The 23,139-nt window shown below is 48.9% G+C and overlaps 1 protein-coding gene across 3 annotated transcripts in view; it reads left to right on the top strand.

Moving 5' to 3' along the window:
• The window catches only part of SRL (sarcalumenin), a gene marked incomplete at both ends in the record, with an annotated part of 40,820 nt that extends 24,761 nt beyond the window's left edge, over positions 1 to 16,059 (top strand). Inside the window, 6 exons of one of the 3 annotated variants that reach the window (XM_081089216.1) lie at positions 1,314 to 2,291; positions 4,071 to 4,172; positions 5,275 to 5,370; positions 12,423 to 12,539; positions 13,456 to 13,689; positions 15,248 to 16,059. In XM_081089216.1, coding sequence (XP_080945342.1) covers positions 1,314 to 2,291; positions 4,071 to 4,172; positions 5,275 to 5,370; positions 12,423 to 12,539; positions 13,456 to 13,689; positions 15,248 to 16,059 — 2,339 coding nt within the window. The remainder of the gene's footprint in view (positions 1 to 1,313; positions 2,292 to 4,070; positions 4,173 to 5,274; positions 5,371 to 12,422; positions 12,540 to 13,455; positions 13,690 to 15,247) is intronic. The other 2 variants (XM_081089217.1, XM_081089218.1) reach the window with 2 other exon arrangements.
• Between the last annotated feature and the right edge of the window lie 7,080 nt (positions 16,060 to 23,139).

Consider the following 23,139-nt stretch of genomic DNA (forward strand, 5'->3'; position numbering starts at 1 on the left):
TGGGGCTCCTTTATAATAAAAGGTGCCCAAACCTCCCATTCTTCTGAATTTGATAGCAGCATAGGTTGCATCTGTGGGGACTAATGAGAAAATATTTGTTCTTGGTCCCTGGAGGCTTCCCCAGCTTTCAGGGCACAAGGCGTGTGCATACCCCCAGGCAGAAGGGGTACCCCAAAAAGTGGCTTTTCTTTGTTGAGGCCAAGATGGGAAGACCAGGCTGTGGCCCAAGAGAGGGGGGTGTCTGTACTCAGCAGAGGAGAGGGGCTGCTTCCTCAGAAAGAACCTTGTGAGTCAAGGGAGCTCGGGGGCTGTCTCAGCTTCCCCAGGGCAGGGCCCCATGGTTCCTCGTCCCCACAAGCCAGCAGGGTCCCCCTACCGCAGGCCTTCTCCTTAAACAGGTCCAGTCTGGTTGGGAGGGGCAGAAGGAATAGGCTCGACCTTCACTTCTGACCCCATTTTCCACATAAATTAAACGTGTCCCTTGACAGAGGTCTTGGCAGCACAGACTAAGCCCCTACTTTGTTCTCTCCTGCTGGGTTTCCCCTGTGCCTCCAGCTTCCTGGGAAAGCTGTCAGCTTCAGAAGGGGATGCCCTCAGAAGAGGTTGGCTAAGGCCGCCGGGAAGCCCTGGCCCTTCTAGTTTTGGATATCGTCCTCTCCTCTGACCACGTCCTCTTTAATCTGAGGCAGCAAGGCCAGCAAATGCCTGCCCGTAAGGGGACAGGGTTGGATGTGTGACTTAATAAGGCTGAGAGCCACAAGTAATCCCCTAAGTACTCTGCCGTGTAACCTAAGATTATCTGGCCTGCACACACCTGTTTGCACTCCTTTGCTGATAGCAGTATAAAAAGCACGCTAGTTAATGACTCTAGGAACTGACAGGGCATCTGTCCTATCTTGGAAAGATCTCCTGGTGAGCCAGGCTACACGTGCCTTCGTGCCTGCGGCAAGGTTGAGGAAGGACTGGAAGGGCTCACCCAGTTTCCATCCCTACGCAGTCGTCAGGACCCAGCAGAGGCTGTCAGGGTCGGGGGAGGAGCTGGGGAACGGGTGTCAGCAGCTCAGTCCCGCAGTGACAGACAGTGGGGTCTGTAACTCCCCCAGCCACGGCCTCTATGTCTTGGGAGGGGGGCAGAGTAACACCCGCCCTGCTTGCTGCCCAGGGCAGTTGTGAAGACCTGGGAGGGAGATGCCACCGATACCAGGTCCACACCTCACTCCCGGAAGACAGGAGCTAGGTTGAGTTAGACTCTTTTGAGAAGTAAAGTGAGTGCCAACCCTGTGAAACTGACCAATCGTGTTCTAATCATTTAGAACTGCAAGTTTCTGCTTCGGGTGGCACAGAAGATGTTGGCAATTTGTTGGAGAATCATTTCTCTGCTGGAGATGCAAGTCTAGAGGAGAAGGAAAGGGCGCTTTATGCAGAGGCGGCCCCTCAAGAGAAGAACCTGCTCCTTCACTCCCCAGATGGCAGGGAGGCTGAGAGCTCGGAGAAGACTGCCACAGGGGCCTCCGCCACTGCCCCCAGCCCAGGCTCTGACCCTGAAGCCAGCCTTTCCAATGCCTCAGCCTCAGCTCCCCCCGGGGACCCTGTGGAGCTACCAGGAGCAAGCGCCCTCCCTCCAGAAGGGGAAGAGGGGACTGGGGAAGAAGGGAGGCCAGAGCTCAGTGCCAGAGAGGGCTCACCAGAGGAGGCGGAAGGACAGGCTGGGAATGGCGTGGTCACTGAGGAAGCCAAGGAGGTCCTAGGGGACAGCCCTACGCAGGGAGCAGCTGCGGGCACTGCAGAGCCTGAAGGCACAGGGGCCTTTCCGGTGGCAGTAGAGACAGCAGGCGAGGGCATCCCAGGGCCTGATCAGGGGCCAGAAGGGCCAGATGGAGTCATGGACGTGGACACAAAAGCCAGGGAAGGGCCTGAGGACCAGGGGGAGCCCGGCCCAGCTGTAGAGACAGGGGGCACCCAGGAGGACCGCCCCCTGGAGGGCCAGGCGCCAGGGATGTTGCAGGAGGATCTGGAAGCTGCGTCTTCTGAGGAAGAGGGTGGTGGCCTCAGCAGAGGCGAGGAAGGAGGAGTTCCATCCCAAGAAGAATCAGAAGAGGACAGCGGCTCTGGGGCTAGCTCAGAGGAATCGGGGGGCACCTCCGAGGAAGCGGGGGAGCCCCAGGAAGCAGCAGGAGCCCCAAGCCCTGGGGACGAGGGGGCCCAGCCGAGCTCGGAGGAACCGAATCCAGGGCCAGAGGGGGACGAGGCCCCGGAGGCCAAGGCAGAGGAGCCCGTGGAGGGGGCTCAGGGTAGGGGACCCCAGAATTGCTCCGGCACTTGGGCGGCTGCATTCTTCCTGGAAGTCTTGTATGTAGTGGGACAGGCAGGGACAGGGTGGGGCGGGAGAGCCCCAGCCAGTCCGGGTGTAGGGGGTGGAGGCCTGGTCCAGTGTCGCCGGCCCACGGGGTGCCTTCGGGCTGCTCATGCCTTCTTCCCAGTTTGGAGGGACTCGGTGAGAGGCCATGCCATGAAGGGCTCAGAGGAACCTGGTCGCTTCTGGGTTAGGTCCTTGGGATCCTGCCCTTTAGGATCCCTGATACAGTTTATCACCAACCAGTGCCTTAGCCTGGAGGACAAGGTGGCAGGGCTAGAGACCCTGCACAGGCTGGTGAAGAGATGTATGGGTGGGGATGTAGGTTGGGACCCCGCTCCCCACAGGGACCACATCAGTGGGCTAACACCTGGGGCCTGCCCTTGAAGACTAGGCCATGTCAGGTGGGGCTGGGGTCAGGATTGCAATAGAAATCTTAGGCTGCCGTGACACTGATGTCCCGCGGATGTCCCCCTGAAGCAGCAGCTGCTGTCTCCGGACCGGGGAATAGGGAAGGAGGAGGGCAGGGCCAAAGCCAATGGGCAACACGGAGCGGGTATCGAATCCTAGGCATGGCCAGGATGCCATGGCTGCATCCACCGGGGACGCTGGCCTGGACCAAGAGCTGGGCTTTTAGGATGGAGGAACTGGGATCAGTCTTCCCCTTCCATCCTTCCAGTGTGACTTCCCCCAGGCTTCCCTGCAGAATTCCGTTCTCATCTCTCATCAGCTGCTTGCACCCTCCATGGGGCCCTGGCAGTCAGCCAGCCCCTCCCTCATCCTGTCTTCCCTGTCCTGGGTCTGGGGTGGGGCTGCCTGGGTCCTGAGATGCTCCACAAGACACATCGATCTTCTCTGCTTCCATCCCGGGTGGGACTACTCTCCCTCTGCCCCACAGGCTCAAGGCCATCCCTCTTCATGGGCATCTCTTGCTTGGTCAGAAGCAACTGTTGAGCGCCTCTCCGCCCAGAGGCTCCTCTTGCCCATGCCTCATGGCAGCCTTATGTATCTGATCATGTGCTCATTTGATCAGGTTCTTTTGCTTAGAATCCCTCCCTGGCTTCCAGTACTTCTAGGAGGAAATGCAGACTCCCATGGTCCTCCAGGTTAGCCCAGCAGAGCTCTCCTGCCCCACAGCACGCACCCTTACCCACGGAGGCCCAGACACCCTTCCTGCTAAGCCCCTCCTGTCTCCTGTCCCTAGCTCCACCTGGTTAACTCCTCACACAGTGGAGTGTAGCTCATAAGTGGCCCTTCTGGGAAGTTATTTAATCCCCTGCTAAGACTTCCTAGACACACTTCTTAGGCCCTCACAGCTTCTGGAATCTTCCCTTCTATGGCCACATTGCTGTTTATGATGATTACATTACTTTTAAGATGATTTCTCTCCTGCCCCACTAGACTGTAGGAAATCGACACTCGGCCAGGAGCTGTGCCTGTTTTGGGCACCTCCGTATTCCCAGCACGATGCCCAGTGCTCGGCACATCACACCTGCCCAAGCGACATTTGCTGAATACATAAACTGGGCCACAGAGCTTCGCAGATGTTGAGTTGGGATTTTCAAAGTTCTTCCTAGAGACAGAACTCCATTCAGATGAACCTGGCAAACTTTCTGTCAGCACTTCCTCAGACCCCGCCCTTGTCCATGTCTAGGGGGCTTAGAGCCCAGCTGGCTCGTAGCTTTGCGCTCACCCTGCTCTCTGCTTCTGTCCGCAGAAGAGGCCGAGGATGTGAGTGAAGAAGCCCCACTGAGGGATCGCTCCCACATCGAGAAAACGCTGATGCTGGTCGAGGACAAGCCAGCGGACGATTACTCTGGTAACCAGAGGGAGAGGGCTCGGGGCCGGGGCTGGGGCTGGGAGGCCTTGGGGCGGGGGCTCTGAGGCCAGCAGGTCACCCCAGGGAGGAAAGCCTGGAGGTGGGGGGCTTCTGGAGGAGACTCTGCAAGCAGCGTCCAGGCCTGGGGGCTCTGGATTGGCAGGGAGGAGGGAAGGCAACCCAAGCAGTGGGATCAGCGAAAGGGTAAAGGATGAACCCCAGTGCCCTGTCTGAGATGGTGCGAGCTTCCACTGTGGCTGGGGAGGGGCGTTAATAGAGTTCATCACGTTTGCTTTGATTTTTTACAGTTTACAAAGCCCTTTCGTGCCCAGTATTTCATTTCACCCTCATAATAACCCAAGCTTTCCGCGGAGCTTACTGTCTCCTCTTAGTTGAGTTAGTGAAAGCTCAGAGCAGGCAGGGTCAGGCCCTCTTCCCCCGCTTTGTGCCTCACACCCCGCTTCACCACCTTTGAGCTCCCAGCCTCCCCCTGTGAGTCACCTCTCCCTGGAGTCATGGTCTTCCCAACACGGTGCTTGGGATGTCTGCATCCTCTGGGGGGAGGGTGGGGATGGGGTACTGTCCAAGGCCTTGGCGCTCTGGGTTGGCAGGAAGGAGGAAAGGCAACCCAAGCAGAGGGACCAGTGAAAGGGTAGAGGACAGGGTGGCTGTCCTGCCCTGCGGGCTGCTTAGCGCCATACCTCCCTGCCCTCTGAGTCTAAGGCAAACACAAGTAGAGGTGGAGGCAGAGAGGAGAGGGGCTCCTCTCTGCCATGGAAAGGGCCTTCAGTTACCTGAAGGCTGAGGTGGTGCTTCAGGGCACGGGACTGAAGAGGGAGGGAGGAGAGGGTTAGATTAAAACGAAAGGCAGCTCTAGGGGATGGGGAGGGCACGCCTTGGGTTTACAGATTTCTGAGGGTTGAGATGTGGACCAGCTCCTCCTTGAATGCTAATATATGGATAGTTGCTGGGCTGCAGACGTTCCCTGCTCCCCACTAGGCAGGGCTAGAGCTGCCCTGGGAAGGGACCTGGTCCACAGTGGCCAGCAGTCTGGAGTGCGCCCTACCTGACGTCCCCCTCCCTCACCCTCCTCTATCCACAGCGGTGCTGCAGCGGCTTCGAAAGATCTACCATTCGTCCATCAAGCCCCTGGAGCAGTCTTACAAATACAATGAGCTTCGGCAGCACGAGATCACAGGTACAGTGTCCCAAGTCCGGTCTGTACCTCCAGCCTGTCCACACTCCCCCATGAGGTTCCCAAGCTCTTGTGTGGCGGCTCGAGGACACTGGCCCTGAGCTCTCCTAAGATCTTCGAGACCCCAGGCATGTGACTCACCCTTTCCCTGCAAGAGTACCCCATAATTTGCCCTGACCGGTTTGGCTCAGTGGATAGAGCATCGGCCTATGGACTGAAGGGTCCCGGGCTCGATTCCAGTCAAGGGCATGTACCTTGGTTGCAGGCACATCTCCAGTAGGGGGTGTGCAGGAGGCAGCTGATCGATGTTTCTCTCTCATCGATGTTTCTCTCTCATCGATGTTTCTCTCTATCCCTCTCCCTTCCTCTCTGTAAAAAAATCAATCAAATATATTTAAAAAAGAAAAAAAAAAAGAGTACCCCATAATTTGCACAGAGTTTTCCGGAAACATTTCATTTGTAAGCACTCATGTTTCAGTAGTGCAGTTTTGGATTCCAAGGGCAGTGATGCCAGCTTCTACCCCTCATGTGCTCAAGGGCCCCCAAAGCTCCCTATTCACTTACTGAGCATGTCTTAAGTCCCCTGATTGGCCTGGAATCCTTCCCTCCTCCTGTTCACTCCTCCTGGTCAGCTTCCCTCAGGTCTGGATTATATTAAAAATTGATTTTCAAAATAATGAAATAGGGTATACTTGGTGCAAACAACAACAACAACAACTACTCCCCAAATTAAAATAGTGTAAAATAGTATACATTGAAAAACAAAATCCCTTTCTTGATTTCCAACACCTCTAATTCCACTCCCCGAAGCTCCCACTGTTATAGTTCCTCATGAATATAATTCCCTTGGATATGTGAGCATATATAAGCATGTCTTTTAAAGAAATATTTTTATTGATTTTAGAGAGGAAGGGAGAGGGGGAGAGAGATAGAAACATCAATGATGAGAAAGAATCATTGACCGGCTGCCTTCTGCATGCCCCCTACTGGGGATTGAGCTCGAAAACCTGGCATGTGCCCTGACTGGAATCAAACCGTGACCTCCTGGTTCATAGGTCGATACTCAATCACTGAGCCACACCAGCTGGATACAAGTATGTCTTTTCCTGTTTGTTTTACAAAGATGGGATCATCTCACAAAACTCTGTGTGTGTGTAGCTACTCTTGCCCTTCAGATAGTTGCATGGATGCACTGCACTGGCTGATGGAAAGCAGGGTATTTGACATTTTCAATTAAAAAAAAAATTCCAACCACTGCTATAATTGTTACATATTTCACGCAACTACATTTGTACGATAAATTTTTACAAGTAGAACAGTGGAAATTAAATATTTTGATAGTTGTTGCTAAATTGCCTTAGGTTGTACCAATTTGTACCCATAATGACAGGATATGAGAGCTCTTGTTCCCCCATAGCGATGTCTTTTTAAAGTGCTATGCATCTTTGAAAACTTTAATAATGATATCTACCTGTTGTCTCAATGGTGAGTGCCATTAAACATTTTTCTGTGTTAACTGGACACTTCTGTATATTATTAAAAAATATCTTTATTGATTTCAGAGAGGAAGGGAGAGGGAGAGAAACAGAAACATCAATGATGAGAGAGAATCATTGATCAGCTGCCTCCTGCCCGCCCCACTGGGGATCGAGCCCGCAACCCAGGCATGTGCCCTGACCTAGAACCAAACCATGACCTGCTGGTTCATAGGCTGACACTCAACCACTGAGTCATGCCTGCCGGGCTTGGCTGTTTCTGCATATGTCATGTGATGCTCTTGATGGTTATAAAGTGGATGTGATGTAGAGTATACCTTATTCCTGCTTTCCAGAAGAGGGACTGGATGCCCAGAGATCACATAGCTGGAACTAGGGGCTATAACTCTCTCCTTCTCCGAGAGAACGCCCTGTTTGCACAGTGATGTCTATTGTTTCTTTTTAAAAAATATGTTTTTTATTGCTTTTAGAGAGAGCGAGGGAGAGGAAGAGAGTGAAATATCAATCGATTGCTTCATGCACACCCCTACTGGGAATCGAACCTGAAACCTGGGAATGTGCCCTGACAGGGAATTGAACCCATGACCTGGAACATGGGACAATGCTCAACCAACTGAGCCACAATGGCCAGGCTCTATTGTTTCTTGCAAGCCTAAGAGCCAACCGATCGATCCTCTTTGGCTTCATAGAGAAAGTGCAGGTGTTGTGAGGTCACAGTCTCCCGGTTGCTTCCCTGCCCTCCACTCCTGCCTTCTCCTGCAGCCTTCAGAGCTGGCAGTTTGGCGCCCCTGCTGCCCCAGGAATAGCGCTCTGCAGGGAGGGCATCCTGACTCCTGAGCTCATTTTCCAGACTTGGCTCCCCTTCCCTCCTCTCCCACCAGGGCTGGGACTCCCCTGTGCCCCTGGGCAGTCTCCTGCACAACCTCTGCTCTCAGTGTCTCACCTGGAGCCTCCTTCATGTGCTAGTAATGCCCGCTGCTGCGGAGGGAGGGCTGAAACACCAGCCGGGGAGAGCCCTGGTGGTGGTTGGTCTCAGCTGCGGGCTGAAGGTCCCCGGCCTGGGCTGGGGTAAAATAGACTTTTTGTAGGATCTTAGGTTATCACTGGGGATTCCTGCCATCCCCTCAGCCTGCCTATCCCTTCCTGTCCCCAAGCCAGGGGTTGATGCCCACAAAGATGCCAGCAACTCATGGGGCAGGGCCATGGTGTTGCTTTCAGGCAATATATATGTGCCCACCACTTGCGAGGTACCATCTTGGTCTTCTAGGATTGGTTTCACCTTAGAGAAAGAAAACTAGTGCATCAGGTAGGAGAGGCAGCCCTGGCTGGGTGGCTCAGTTGGTAGGAGTGTCATACCACGCACCGAAAGTTTTTTTTTTTTTTTATATTTTATTGATTTTTTACAGAGAGGAAGGGAGAGAGATAGTCAGAAACATCGATGGGAGAGAAACATCGACCAGCTGCCTCCTGCACATCTCCCACTGGGGATGTGCCCGCAGCCCAGGTACATGCCCTTGACCGGAATCGAACCCGGGACCCCTCAGTCCGCAGGCCGACGCTCTATCCACTGAGCCAAACCGGTCTCGGCGCACCGAAAGTTTTTGATTTGATTTCTGGTCAGGGCGTGTATGGGAGGCAACCAATCGATGTTTCTCTCTCAAAATCAATGGAAATATATCCTCAAGTGAGAATTAAAAAAAAAAAAAGCAAGGTACAGAAAAAGAATACCCTACTCCTCTTTCTGTAAAAAAGATGAGGAATATGTTTTCTACTAGTATTGCTTATATAGGCAAGGAAATATCTGAAAGAGTATGTAAGGGGTCTAGGCCAGGGGTGGGGAACGTCTGGCCTGCGGGCCATATAAGGCCTGCAAAACAATTTGGTCTGGCCCTGCCAAGGCATTAGGGGTGAGTTAATTAAATGTTTGACCAAATATATGTAGCAGGCTGATTTTTTAAGTTGATAATTTTGTATGGCCCAAGATGATGTTATAAATATCCAAATGGCCCTTGGCAGAAAAAAGGTTCCCCACCCTGGTCTAGCCAGACTGGGGACAGGGATGTGAGACTTCTCACCTGTGTACCTTTTTATACTTTGATTTTTTAAAAAATCCTCACCTGAGGATATGCTTAGAGAGAGGAAGGAGAGAAAGAGAGAGAGAGAAAGAAAAAGAGAGAGAGAGAGAGAGAAAAAGAGAGAGAGAGGAAGAGAGAAACATTGATGTAAGAGAGAAACATCTTTTGCCTTCTGGGAATTGAACCAGCAGCCTTTTGGGGCATAGGACAATGCTCTACCAACTGAGCCACTCCAGTTGGGCTTTTTACTTTGATTTTTGAACCAAGACATTAAATAAATTAAAACAGAAAAAAATAAATGGAGTGCCTGCTGTTTGGAGGCCTATCTATCTGCAGGCTCAGGGAGATAAAGAAGTCTGGAGAATTTTAGGCACTAAATTATGCAGGGCTGACCCTCTTTGGTTCAGAGAAGGGTTGAAAGAGCTGGGGCTGGCACAGGGTGGCTGCATCCCCCGGTTTTGAAAGCATTGGAGAATTCTGCTTTTTCTTTTAGCGACTCTAATTAGAGTGGCCTGTGCAGAGTATTCTCTCCAACATCAGACACAGGACCCAAGAACCCAAGAATTGCCTAGTCAGTACTTGGTCTTGGGACCTGGCAAATATGTCATGAACTTTGGAGGCTAATATTTGAGACTGGCCCCAGAGCCCAGGGTGGGGCTGAGTCTGAGATGGGATTTCAAGAGGTGCAGCTAAAGGGAGGGAGGCTGGGGACAGGCAACGTCAGCGTCCAGGCCACCTAAGATTGTATGAACCTCTCTCATACCCTTTCTTTAAAAAAAAAATCTTTATTGTTCAGATTATTACAGTTGTTCCTCTTTTTTCCGCCCATAGCTCCCTCCACCCGGTTCCCACCCCACCCTCTGCCCTTACCGCCCCCCCCCCCAAACACACTGTCCTCATCCATAGGTGTATGATTTTTGTCCAGTCTCTTCCCGCACCTCCCACACCACTTTCCCCCTGAGAATTGTCAGTCCACTCCCTTTCTATGCCCTTGATTCTATTATATTCACCAGTTTATTCTGTTCATCAGATTATTTATTCACTTGATTTTTAGATTCACTTGTTGACAGATGTGTATTTGTTGTTCATAATTTGTATCTTTACCTTTTTCTTGTTCTTCCTCTTCTTAAAGGATACCTTTCAGCATTTCATATAATACTGGTTTAGTGGTGATGAATTCCTTTAGCTTTTCCTTATCTGTGAAGCTCTTTATCTGACCTTCAATTCAACATGATAGCTTTGCTGGGTAAAGTAATCTTGGTTGTAGGTTCTTGCTATTCATCACTTTGAATATTTCTTGCCACTCCCTTCTGGCCTGCATAGTTTCTGTTGAGAAATCAGCTGACAGTCATATGGGTACTCCATTGTAGGTAACTAATTGTTTTTCTCTTGCTGTTTTTAAGATTCTCTCTTTGTCTTTTGCTCTTGGCATTTTAATTATGATGTGTCTTGGCATGGTCCTCTTTGGATTCCTTTTGTTTGGGGTTCTCTGTGCTTCCTGGACTTGTAAGTCTATTTCTTTCACCAGGTAGAGGAAGTTTTCTGTCACTATTTCTTCAAATAGGTTTTCAATATCTTGCTCTCTCTCTTCTTCTGGCACCCCCATAATTTGGATGTTGGTACGCTTGAAGTTGTCCCAGAGGCTCCTTACACTATCTTCATATATTTGGATTCTTTTTGCTTTTCCAGTTGGGTGTTTTTTACTTCTTCATACTTCAAATCTTTGACTTGATTCTTGCGATCCTCTAGTCTGCTGTTGGATCTCTGTATAATATTCTTTATTTCAGTCAGTGTATGCTTAATTTCTAGTTGGTTCTTTTTCATGTCCTCAAAGGTCTCACTATATTGAGGGTCTCACTAAATTTATCGGTGGTTTCTAGAAAATTCTTGAAAAACCTTATAAATGTGGTTTTGAACTCTATATCCAGTAGTTTGCTTTCCTCCATTTCTGTCATTTGTGACCTGTTTCTTTGTCTCTGCATTTTGGCTGCTTCCCTGTGTTGACAGAGTGGCTTTCTGTGCGAGCTGTCCTATAGGGCCCAGTGGCTCAGCCCCCCCAATTACCTGTGGTAGACACTCTTGGTGCACCCCTTTGTGGGCTTTGTGCACAGTCTTGTTGTAGTTAAGCCTTGATTGTAGTTGGTATCACTGGGAGGAATTGACCTCCAGGCCAATTGGCTGTGAGAATCAGCTGTGTCTGCAGTGGGAGAACTTCTGTGCTAGAGACACCCTTCTGGGGCAAGACTTGCTTCAGTGGGGCTTTGGTGCTCACTGAGTCTGCCCCCTGAGTATGTCCCTTATGGATCTGAGGAGTTGTAATCTGATGGTTCCACTCTGACCACTTGGTACACTGGCTCTTGGATCTCTAAGGAGGTGCTGATTTAGCCTCTGCTTGAGGTTACCCAGCAGGAGCTCTGGAGAGATCTGCAGATTCCTCTTCTTTGTTTGGGGTTTGGAGGTGCCCAGATGAGGCCCAGCTGTGAAGCAATGCAAGTTGCTGTGGGGCTTTGGGCCTTCTTTTGGATATTCTGAGTCTCTCTGACCCAGCTGCAGTTTGTTAGGTAATTTTACATTGCAAAGGGCCCGGCCATTCATATGCAAAAGCCTCTGCACACAGCTTGGGTGGGCCGGGGTCTCAGGGAATCAACAGGGCAGAGCAAACAGCTATGGCTGATCCTCAGTCCTGCCTTAAGAGGCCCTGGGTCTCAGTGTCCCTCGGTAATTGTTGCAAGCACCTCTGAGAGAAAGCCTGATTCCAGACAGTCCAGTTTCTCCCTGTATGAGTCTGTGTCCCCAGAGACTCGCCCAGAACTGGAGTTCAGAGCCTTCGACCGTGTCCTCAGTTGCCAGCCCTTTCCACGTGTGCCTCCGTACTTCTGCACTTTACTTCCGTACCTCCTCTGAGTCTCAGTGTGCTTTTCTCTTTCCTTCTAGTTGTAGAATTTCCACTCAGCCAGCCTTCCTGTGGTTCTGGATGATGTCCGTTTTGTCTTTTAGTTGTATTTTTGAAGTGATTGTGCGAGGCAGCAATTTCAGGTGTTTACCTATGCCGCCGTCTTAGTTTCTCCTCTCATACCCTTTCTTCTGTTACCAATCCAGAGAGCAGAGTTTTCACAGCTCCCTGCTCTGTGGCAGCTCTCTGCTCTCCTTTTATGAACCCTTCTCTCCCAGACCGAAACCAGGAGGCCTCATGCAGAGTAAGCTCTGCGTCCGTGTCTGTTGACTTCACTTGGTGCCTCCTTCCGGTGCTAGTGCGCCAAGCATCTGGGCAAGGCCCAAATGGTATCTTCTGGTATCTTTTAACTGGGTGATTGCACTTACATAGCAAGCAATGTACTACTAATTGCTACATGCTGACTGGTCCAACGTAGAATTCCACAACCCAATTAGATGGACTGTCCGGGATGCAGTGTGAAGAACTGTGTTGCTCCTGTAGTGAGAAACTTGTTAGCTCACTTCCACCTCTAACTCCTGCTGCCCACAGATGGGGAAATCACTTCCAAACCAATGGTGCTGTTCTTGGGACCGTGGAGTGTTGGCAAATCCACCATGATAAACTACCTCCTCGGGTTGGAAGACACTCGCTACCAGCTTTATACAGGTGGGATTTTCTTGTGTGATTCTTGTATTTCAATGTCATATGTAAAATCGCTATGAAAACAAAACAAAATATTTGTATGTTTTTATGTGTCATCAGTAATAATGAAAATCACATACAAGAAACCAGCAGCTACACTCATGTTGGTAGCAGCATTATTCACAATACACAAGAGGTGGATACAACCAAATATCCATCGATGTATGAATGGATAAACAAAATGTTATTCAGCCTTAACAAATAATAAAGTTCTGATACATACTACAACATGGGTGAAACGTGGGGACCATTTTTTTATTAATATATTTTTATTGATACTAGAGAGAGAGGAAGGGAGAGGAAGAGAGAGAGAAAAACATCTGTGTGAAAGAGAAATGTTGATTAGTTGCCTCCCATACGTGTTCCAATGGGGAATTGCACCCACAACCTGGGTATGTGCCCTGACCAGGAATTGAACCCGTGACCCTTTGGTACATGGGACAACGCTCCAATCAACTGGGCCACACCAGCCAGGGCAAAATAAACCAAATTGTCATATAATTCCATTTAATGAGGCACCTAGAGTCATCAAATTCATAGAGACAGAAAGTAGAATGGTGGTTGTTGCCAGGGGCTGGGGAAGTTAAAAATGGGGAGTTAGTGTTTAATGGATACAGTTCAGTTTGGGGTAATGAAAAAGTTCTAGAGATAGATGGTGGTCATAATGCTACTGAACTGTACACGTAAAATGGTTAAAGTGGTAAATTTTAATATATATATCCATCCACATTTAACAAAAGGGAAGTCACTGGCTTAGTAAACATAGTAGCTGATTCTTGTGGCAAACCCTCCCTGAAATACCTTGCTTACCCACCTACTTTGCAGTAGGTCTCTTCCTAGGAGATGACTGTTCCTACTAACCTTGTGCCTATGTGTGCAGGTGCTGAGCCTACCACCTCTGAGTTCACGGTCATCATGCATGGGCCCAAGCTAAAAACCATTGAGGGTATTGTCATGGCAGCTGACAGTACCCGGTCCTTCTCACCCCTCGAGAAGTTTGGCCAGAATTTCCTGGAAAAGCTGATTGGCATCGAAGTTCCCCACAAACTTCTAGAGCGGGTCACTTTTGTGGATACACCAGGCATCATTGAGAACCGCAAACAGCAAGAAAGAGGTAATTCAGCACTCATTTCTGACACAGGGTGAGCCTTGGACAGTGGGTGGTAGGCAGGCAGAGGGGAGGAAATGTGGCCAGCATTGCCCAACACCAGGGGATGTGTTCTCTGCCTCCAGCCCCTACTTGTTTTACTGTGGTGCCACTTAGGTGTGGAGTACCTTGTCCTTTTACCTCCCCAAGGACTGCTCTGGTTTGGAGGTGATCATTATTTTCCCAAGAGGAAGCTGATCTTCTCTGTAAGTAGCTCCTCAAGGTCCATGCTGGGGCTGAGCTGTCATTTAGGAGGCCCGGGCTGTCCTGACTGATCAAGGGCCTGGATTAATTGGGTCTCAGTCCAGGTGTACTTGACCTCTGGCTAACCTGGGGCTGGGTTGAAACTGACCTTTAATTCTTCCTGCTTTACCAGGCCTGCTTCGACATAAGCCTGTATCAAAAGCCCTACCTACCTTCAAGTGACAGGGGAGTGCCACTTTGGGCCCAGCAGGCACTAGGCTGTACATAGGCCACTGAGTATCGTCATGACTCAGGGTTATCTGCAGAGATGAGTCATAACAGGCATTTGTAGAATATATGACCAGATGATAGATCTCAGTTTAAGGCTCTCACTCCTGTTTTGGTTATAACCAGACCCTGTTTTATGACTAGTAATAATATTATCACTAATATTGACCTTTATTTATTTTTTTTTGATTTTTTTTTGTTTGTTTTTTGACCTTTATTTTACTCCTAGTATATATTAGGTAATTTTATGCATTATTGGCTGATTGTTGTAAAATAATTTCAAGACAGGTATTCCTAGCCTCCTCATTTTGAAAATAAGAAGGTGAAGGAATGAAAAGATATTAAGCACCTACCTTGTGACTGGAAGTTTTAGTTAGGTGCTTTCCTGTATTTGTAGCACCATGGTACTCTTGAGATCAACCTAGGCTTCATAGTTCTTCTCATTTTATAGCTGAAATGCTAAAACTTGGAAGCATTTAATATTCAGCTGTCCAGTGACAAAGCCCCAATTATAGCCCAGGTCTTATGCCAGATTCACATTTCTTTCCACTAAATGATGGATCCTCTCTCTTTTTAATTTTTATTAATTAAAATTTTTTTTACAATTACAGTTGATATACAACATTATGCTAATTTCAGGTGTAGAACGTAGACATTTATATAACTTAAGAAGTGATCACCTCAATAAGTCTAGTACAGGTAGATCCTCTCTTTCACATCCTTCTAATTCCCTGACTTTTTTTTTCCTTCAACATCTTCGCCACTGCCCCCCGGATCTTTTTAGAGAGTAGGAAAATCTCCATTTCAAAAAGAGCATTTTGCTTCCCTGGAACCTTGGATTTCACTTAGATTAAAGCAAGAATCAGGCTGGTCTTGGTTGAAGGTTGACAAAGGGCAAGAGATACACAATTAATCCTTAAAAGCCTTCAGAAGGCCAGAAAATCCTTAATGCCGGGATTTCCTTCAACCTGTGGAATGGTTTGGTTCCGGCAAGAGGCACCAGGGGCTTGGGCTGATGCTTGCTCAGCCTGACTTCTCACTCCCTCTCCCAAAGGTTACCCCTTCAACGATGTGTGCCAGTGGTTCATTGACAGAGCTGACCTCATCTTTGTCGTCTTTGACCCAACCAAGCTGGATGTGGGTCTGGAACTGGAGACGCTGTTCCGCCAGCTGAAGGGGCGTGAATCCCAGATAAGGATCATCCTGAACAAGGCCGACAACCTGGCCACTCAGATGCTCATGCGGGTCTACGGGGCTCTCTTCTGGAGCTTGGCCCCGCTCATCAACGTCACGGAGCCCCCAAGGGTCTACGTCAGCTCCTTTTGGCCGCAAGACTACAAGCCCGATACTCACCGGGACCTGTTTCTCAAGGAAGAGATCTCCCTCCTGGAAGACCTGAACCAGGTGATCGAGAACAGATTGGAGAACAAGATTGCCTTCATCCGCCAGCATGCCATCCGGGTTCGCATCCACGCCCTTTTGGTCGACCGATACCTGCAGACGTACAAGGACAAAATGACCTTCTTCAGTGACGGAGAGATGGTCTTCAAGGACATTGTGGAAGATCCTGATAAATTCTATATCTTCAAGACCATCCTGGCAAAGACCAACGTCAGCAAATTTGACCTTCCCAACCGAGAGGCCTATAAGGACTTCTTTGGGATCAACCCCATTTCTAGTTTCAAGCTCCTGTCCCAGCAGTGCTCCTACATGGGGGGCTGCTTTCTGGAGAAGATTGAGCGGGCCATCACCCACGAGCTCCCCGGCCTCCTGGGAAGCCTGGGGCTGGGGAAGAATCCAGGTGCTCTCAACTGTGACAAAACAGGGTGTGCTGAAACCCCAAAGAATCGCTATAAGAAACACTAGGTTGTTGTGTGGCCATTCTCGGGTTCCTGTTGGTGAATGAGCTTGTGTTCTAACTGTCTGAGAAGTCCTGGTTTATTAGCCCTTTGAGCCACACTGGCAAAGAATCATCACACATTGGAGATTGGGGAGTTAATTGAGGCCAGTGGTGGGGGAAGGTGTGGGTCGAGGGAGGAGAGTGGAAACTGTGAATTATAGTTTGCTTGTCTCATTGCTTCAATTAGGAGGCCTGATTGAGGCAAGTCAGGCCATACCTGCTTTTCCTGGGTTCTATCTGGGAGGGACAGAGAGCAGCTAAATTCTAGGGTATACTGAATTGATGAGCATTAAATAAGCTAAAAGCAGCTGAAGTTCCTTTCCCCCCTGTAAGCTGGGAAAAGAGAAGACTTGAGTCAGTAGGACTGTCCTGGTCCTTTGTGGCTGCCTTCCACACAGTCTTCTGTGTCCCCCGCCAGTGCTCAGCTGTCTTTTAAACTTCGGTTGACTTCACTAGGGGATACTCTCTTGGGCCTGAATTAACCTGGGTTTTGAGCCCACCCCCAGGCTCTCTTCCCAGTTTCCTCCAGGGTTGGGAGGGATGGTTTAGGGTACCCGAACACTAAGAGAGAACAAGAGTTCCCAGGCTAAGAGAAGCATCTGCCTCCCCCATGCCATTTCTCTGACGTGGTGTTCTAAGCCAGCTGGGAAGCTGAGTCCCTTTATTGGCCCAAGAGAAGGGCCAGTGTTCTATGCATTCAGGTAATTCACTGGAAGTGACTTCAGTGAAAGTACAGCTCAGAGGGTTAATTGGTTTGCAGTGTGTCTTTGTTTATTGCATGTCTTGGAAAACTTGGACCCCAAAGTCTTTGGGTTTCAGAGGGGACAATGGAGACCCAGCTCCTTTTCGTTGGGGACTTCTCTGGGCAGCCCGCCTCTTCCAAATTTAAGAGGAGGCTGTTTCCACAACTTCTCTGTGGAGACACTCTGCAGAAGGGTCGTTCCTTCCTGATTTTCATCACCATGGCTTTCCCTTTCCCTTCTTCTCATTCCCTGATGTGCTAACACTCAAAACTCACAGGAGTCAGAACCAGCACCAGTCATCAATGTCAGTGGCAACCAAGGCTCAACCTTCAGTTTTCCACCTGAACTTGATGCTGATTCCCACTGGACATACCGCAGGAAAGCCTGGGCCTTCAGACACCAATAAGTGTGGATATGTGTGTTATTATGTTGTCCAAGAGAGATTAGGGAGATAACAGATGCCAGAGGGCATAGCGAAAGACCTTGTGAGAGTTCTGCCTGGCTGGTGTGCCACCCAGAAGGGCAGCGAGGGACTGAGGATGGGGGAAGGACCCTGGAGGGAAGGAGCCATTTGACAAAAGGTGGGTCAGGGAACAGTCTGTGCAAATCCTGGAGACTGGGCCCAGGGCTGCCTGAGGGGCTCCTGCCGAGTGAGCCAGCCTCTCTTGGGAGCTTTGCCAGGAGGCATGGGTCAGGACCTGCCAGCACCAGGAAGGCATCCTGGAGCAGAAGGAAAGTGAAGATGAAGGCAGTGGGAGCAGAGCGGCACTGAGATCGGCAGTGGAAGTGAACTGGCAATCAAACCATGCGGAGAACTGCAACTTCGGAATTCCTGTTTCTCAGAATTAGTAGCACTCTGGTGCGGCTGCAACAGAGGCTGCTTCCTTTGGCTTTGTGGAGGACCTGGAACCTCCCTCAAGAAAGCCAGAGGCCCCACAGCCTTCAGGACATTGTTTCTAAGGACAGAGCCAACCAGAGAAGAAAAAGGATCGCCTAGGGGTGTCCAAGGAGCCTGGTGACAGGGCCTGATGAGCTGCTTTTCTTCTCACCAAGAACCAACCCTTGCCTCATCTCTCTGTCATTTACCCTCTCGAGAGTCTGCCCTCCCACCTTGCTCCTTAATGCCCCTAATGCACTGGAGCTCCTCGTGGCATATCTGTGTTTCTCAGTGCAGTAGGGGAAATAAAATATGCAGAATTGTATGGGCATTGTCATAGCTACTACCACCATTGCTTTGGGGGAAGAAGGTGGAATGAGGCTAATACATTCATACAATATTTATATTTTCAGGGTGGTGACCTTGTCAGTGTGATCCCCCCTTTCTTTTCTCCATCCATTTTTCTTTTCTTATTCCTAATCCTATGCTCACTCCTTGACTTACCTTTTCTCGAACTGCCCGCAGGCTTGTCTATCAGTCAGCTATTTTGTGCCTCACTCTATGGAGGTGGATTTTAAGCAGAATTCTGACTTTTATCGTGGGGGTATAGGGGGGTGGGTTGAAGGCTGGGGGGCATTTAGGATCCAGAGATCCCACAAGAGGAGTATTTGTGAGTATTTGTGCCTGAACAGTAGCTGTTTCTCTCCAAAGTGGAACCTTTCCAGTGTTCTTTCCATTCTGATTTCATCAGGTAGAAAGTCTCAATAAAGTTCCAATCTCTCTTTAACACATTGTACTTTGATTGTATCCAACCAGTTCAATCTCTTTATCTTCCGTTAAATCTAGTAGAGTGTACTAATTTTCATTAAGACTGTGTTTTAGAGTTTTACGTTCACAGCAAAATTGAGAGTAAGGCAAGAGATTTCCTATATACTCCTCCCCGCAACATGCATAGCTTCCTTCACTATCAACACCCCCCCCCCCCAGAGTAATACATTTGTTACAATTGATGAACCTACACTGACCCGTCATAGTCACCCAAAGTTCATAGCTCACATTAGGGTTCACTCTTGGTGTTGTACGTTCTATGGGTTTGTACAAATGTTTGATGACGTGTACCCACCATTATAGTGTCATACAGAATAGTTTCACTGTCCTGAAAAATCCATGTGCTCCACCTATTCATTCCTCCTGTCTGCTCTCATTCCCATGTACCAATTTTTAAATCTTGGGAATAGGTTGAAAATTTATAATTGCATCTCCTTACCCCTCCCTGTCTTCTTTTCAAGCTTCCTTCTTCTAGCCTCCCAGTGTCAAAGATGACCTGTTCCCTCAGTTGGCTATGAAACTAAGGCCTGCTGTAGTGTAATGGTAAACCTGAAGAAACACTTCCCTGAAATTGTCATTCTCCCTGCTTCTGTGGCAGTCCCATTACTAGGAGTTATTGAAAACTAACCTAGTCTCTCACAGAGGCATTTGATCCACGCCCTCAGGCACACAGCTGCCCACTTGGTGCCTGAAGGCTCTGGTGGAGGGAGCAGAAGGGTCTGCCCTGAATGTAAGGATGGCATCTCCCTTGGCTTCTACAGGAAGTGGTGCCCCCATAGCATAGCCTGGGCCTCCTGCCAATTCTTGTCTTTAAAGAAACCTGAGCCCTAACTGGTTTGGCTAAGTGAATAGAGCGTCGGCCTGCGGACTGAAGGATCCTGGGTTCGATTCCGGTCAAGGGCATGTACCTTGGTTGCGGGCACATCCCCAGTGGGGAGTGTGCAGGAGACAGCTGATCGATGTTTCTCTCTCATTGATATGTCTAACTCTCTATTCCTCTCCCTTCCTCTCTGTAAAAAAATCAATAAAATATATTAAAAAAAAGAAAGAAACCTGAACCTGTCCATGTCTCCCCAAGCCTGTGCCCTTCAGAGCAGAGGTCCCCATCCCCCCTCCCCCCACCACACACACACTTGAGAGCATGTTTCTTTAAAAATATATTTTTTTATTGATTTCAGAGAGGAAGGGAGATGGGGAGAGTGACGGAAACATCAATGATGAGAGAGACGCATTGATCGGCTCCTGCATGCCCCACACCAGGAATCTAACCATGACCTCCTGGTTCATAGGTTGATGCTCAACCAGCCAGCCATGCTGGCCAGGTGAGAGCATGTTTCTTAAAAGGGCAAGACCTGGGTCCTCGGAGTTGGTGGGAGGTTGGACTGCCAGGCCAGGGAAGATGTGGGATTCAGCGGCTTAGCCACCTGCTCTGGGCTTTCCTGTCAGAAGGGGCTGATCTCAGGGCCTGATGAGTAGGGCAATGCAGTTCATTTCCTCCCTCTCCCTTGCTCTCCTCTTGATTAGGGTCCACAGTCCACAGTCTAAGTAACTGAGCAAGCTGACCTAAGACCACTGCTGCCTACCCACACCTGCCCCAGGTCACTTCTCCCACCCCTGATTGCAACCAGCATGTTCCCAAGACTGGGAGAAATAAGGAGCTTTTCCCTGGAAAAGGGAAGGTAGGTGAGATCTGTTTTGAAGATAAATATAACATGCCAGAAACTGCTGGAGTGACCAAACTGGACTATTTTACTAGCCTCACACCTTACCATCTTTAGGTTAAGTCTGCCATTTAGACAGTAGGTAAGCAAACACAAAATGGAGGAAGCAAAATCAAAGACCATTCTAAACATCGGCCAATGATGTGAGGGGCTGAATGAAGAGTGTTTTTACAGGTATGTGTACGTACCCTCTGCATATATGGGGGTTGCATGTGGTTATATATATATATAAGGGGTGTGCAGGGACCTTCATGTAATGTCTGTGTGTGGACAAACAGCTGCGTATGTGAGTTTTTGTGGCCAAATGATGCCCCGGTACCTAGCACAGTGCCTGGCACGTAAGACTCATCACCTATGTGGCAACAGAATGAAAGAAAGAATAACTGTTTTTTTGGGGGGAGGGGGCAAAGATGGGGTCTATGCATTGCATCTTGTGTGGAGAGGGTCCAGAGGAACAGGTATGTCTGGGGTGGTGGGTGGGCATGGCCGAGAAGAAGTCATTGTATGAACGATGTGGGAACAGATTAGGGGAGCATGCGTGAGTGGAGTGAACCCGAAGCCCAACCCAGTGTGGAGACCCAGGAAAATTTTAGCCATAGAGGACACCCTGCCAGACCCTGGGCTTTTCAGGAGTTGGATGCTACTCCAGGCAACTGCCTGAAAGTTAGAGCCTTCAGAAACTCACAAGTCCTGGCAACATTTCATGCCAATTCCACTTTCTACAGCATTAGGCTGGGGCTTTTCCCAATCCAGGGAAACCCTTTCTTTAGAACAGGGATGGAGAACCTTTTTTTCTGCCCAAGGCCATTTGTATATTTATAACATCATTTTCGGGCCCTACAAAATTATCCACTTAAAAATTAGCCTGTGACATTTGGTCAAACATTTGATTAATTCACCCCTAATGCCTTGGCAGGGCCAGACCAAATGACTTCACAGGCCTTCCTCGGCCCTCGGGCCAGATGTTCCCCACCCCTGCTTAAGAAGAACATAGAGGCAATAAAAACAGGAGTATAAGAAAAAAAGTAAGTGAGAGTAGAGACACAAATTTGCCTGTAGCAAAGGTGTGTTCAACAGATTCTTAGGAATTCCCTGTACCCACCTCTCACCCAAAGGATAAAATAACATGCGCAAATGAGCATTTTTACATGTCTGCCTGCACTGTGGAACATCTTCTCTGTTTTCACATAATGACAATGGGGAAGGGAATCGATTTCTAGAGTGCTCCTTCGTGCCAGGAACTGGGCTGTAGGCGTAGAGACATCATCACACTTATACCTTAAGATAATGGGACACTTTTAAGAGCTGTGCCCCAGGCCACACGCCGAGTGCTTTAGGTGCACTATTTCATTTAATCCTTCAAGAACCCCACAGGAAGGGGCCATCCAGCCCAGCATGCTGGAGTCACATTGCTTGGGATTCAGCCTGGGCTCCACCACGTACTAGCTGGGCAGCCTTAGACAAATGTCTTAACTTCTCGGTGCTTCAGTTTCCTCATTCATAAAATGGAGATATTAATAGTCCTCTCATGGAGCTGTCAGGATTAAATGACTTAATATTTGCACCGTGCTTGAGGTAGTACACAGCCCACAGAAAGCATTCAGTACATGTTATGACTATTATTCATATTTTACTGATGAGGAGACTGATGGTCAGAGTGGTTGAGATGATGGCATGTGTAAGTGATAGGGTCAAAATCCTAGCTGCTGCCTGACTCGCCCTACAGGTTATGCTAGGTTACTTGCTTAGGGTCACGTTAGGTGACACTGGCCGCCCTGGTCCCAAAGTGGAAAAAATTCAGAACTGCCTAGTTTTTTAAGTAGTCACTCAGCATCTTGAAGCTTGGTAGTAACAAAATTTAAACCATTTAAAAGTAATTTTCTTTAGAATTGTTATTGAGGATTATTTCCTGAACAAAAAAAATACTTAAAATTGAAAAACAACAACACACACCCACTTAACTCTCTATTTCATATTTTATTTTCACCACAATCATCTTATAAAATGGATAGGTATATATATATATTGTCCCCAAATCCAAAATAAACAGGAGGAAAGCAAATCTCCAGAGAAAATGGTAAAGTTCATACAGCTGGTACATGACAAATCAAACTAAAAGGCCAAATGTCTACCCATTTCACTATTTCTGCTATATTCAATCACATCAATTTGTGTTAAACCGGAGCCTAGACCAGTACATTTTTCTGACACACTAAAAAGAGTGATTTTGTATTTGTGAAGGGTGCAAAAATATGTTTTGGATATATTTCCATTTTCTTCAAACTTCTGGACCCCCCTCCCCCCAGCTTAAAAAGATTTGGAATTTTGACATATTTATTCAGCCATAATCCCTGCTCTAGGGGAGCTAAGCACTGAATCAGGGATACCAGGCATGGAACTGGAATGACTAGGGAGGGAAGTCTTCAGGGATAAAGTGACCACATTTTCATAAGTGGGGATACATGGTCTGACAGGGGGTTTTCTCTCTCGTTTGCAAAGGCAAATAGCTGAAAAGCCTGACCAATGCATGCAGACCGTGACATTTATTTAAACATTCAATAGATTCTCTTTGTGGAGGAGAACGCACTTCCACACCATCAGGGCTCTTCTGAGAACACCGCCACACGCGGGGGTTACCAAGCTTGGGAAGAGCGTGGGATTCTAGCTACACTTTGCAGGATGGGCAGGTTCGGAAGGTCAGGGATCCGGGGAAAGATCCAGGGCCCAGACTAAGAGAAAGGGAAATAGCGGTGTGTGGCAGTGGAGGAATCAAGGTGAGATGAGGTACGTGCGGGAAAACCAGCCTTTAAATGGAAGCCCGAGGAGTCTGGGCTCCAGGCCACCGCAAAGCTCTGATAGGAGGGAGCCATGAAGAAG

The sequence above is a fragment of the Myotis nattereri genome, assembly GCF_964212035.1.
Source record: "Myotis nattereri genome assembly, chromosome: 4".
NCBI classification, from domain to species: domain Eukaryota; kingdom Metazoa; phylum Chordata; class Mammalia; order Chiroptera; family Vespertilionidae; genus Myotis; species Myotis nattereri.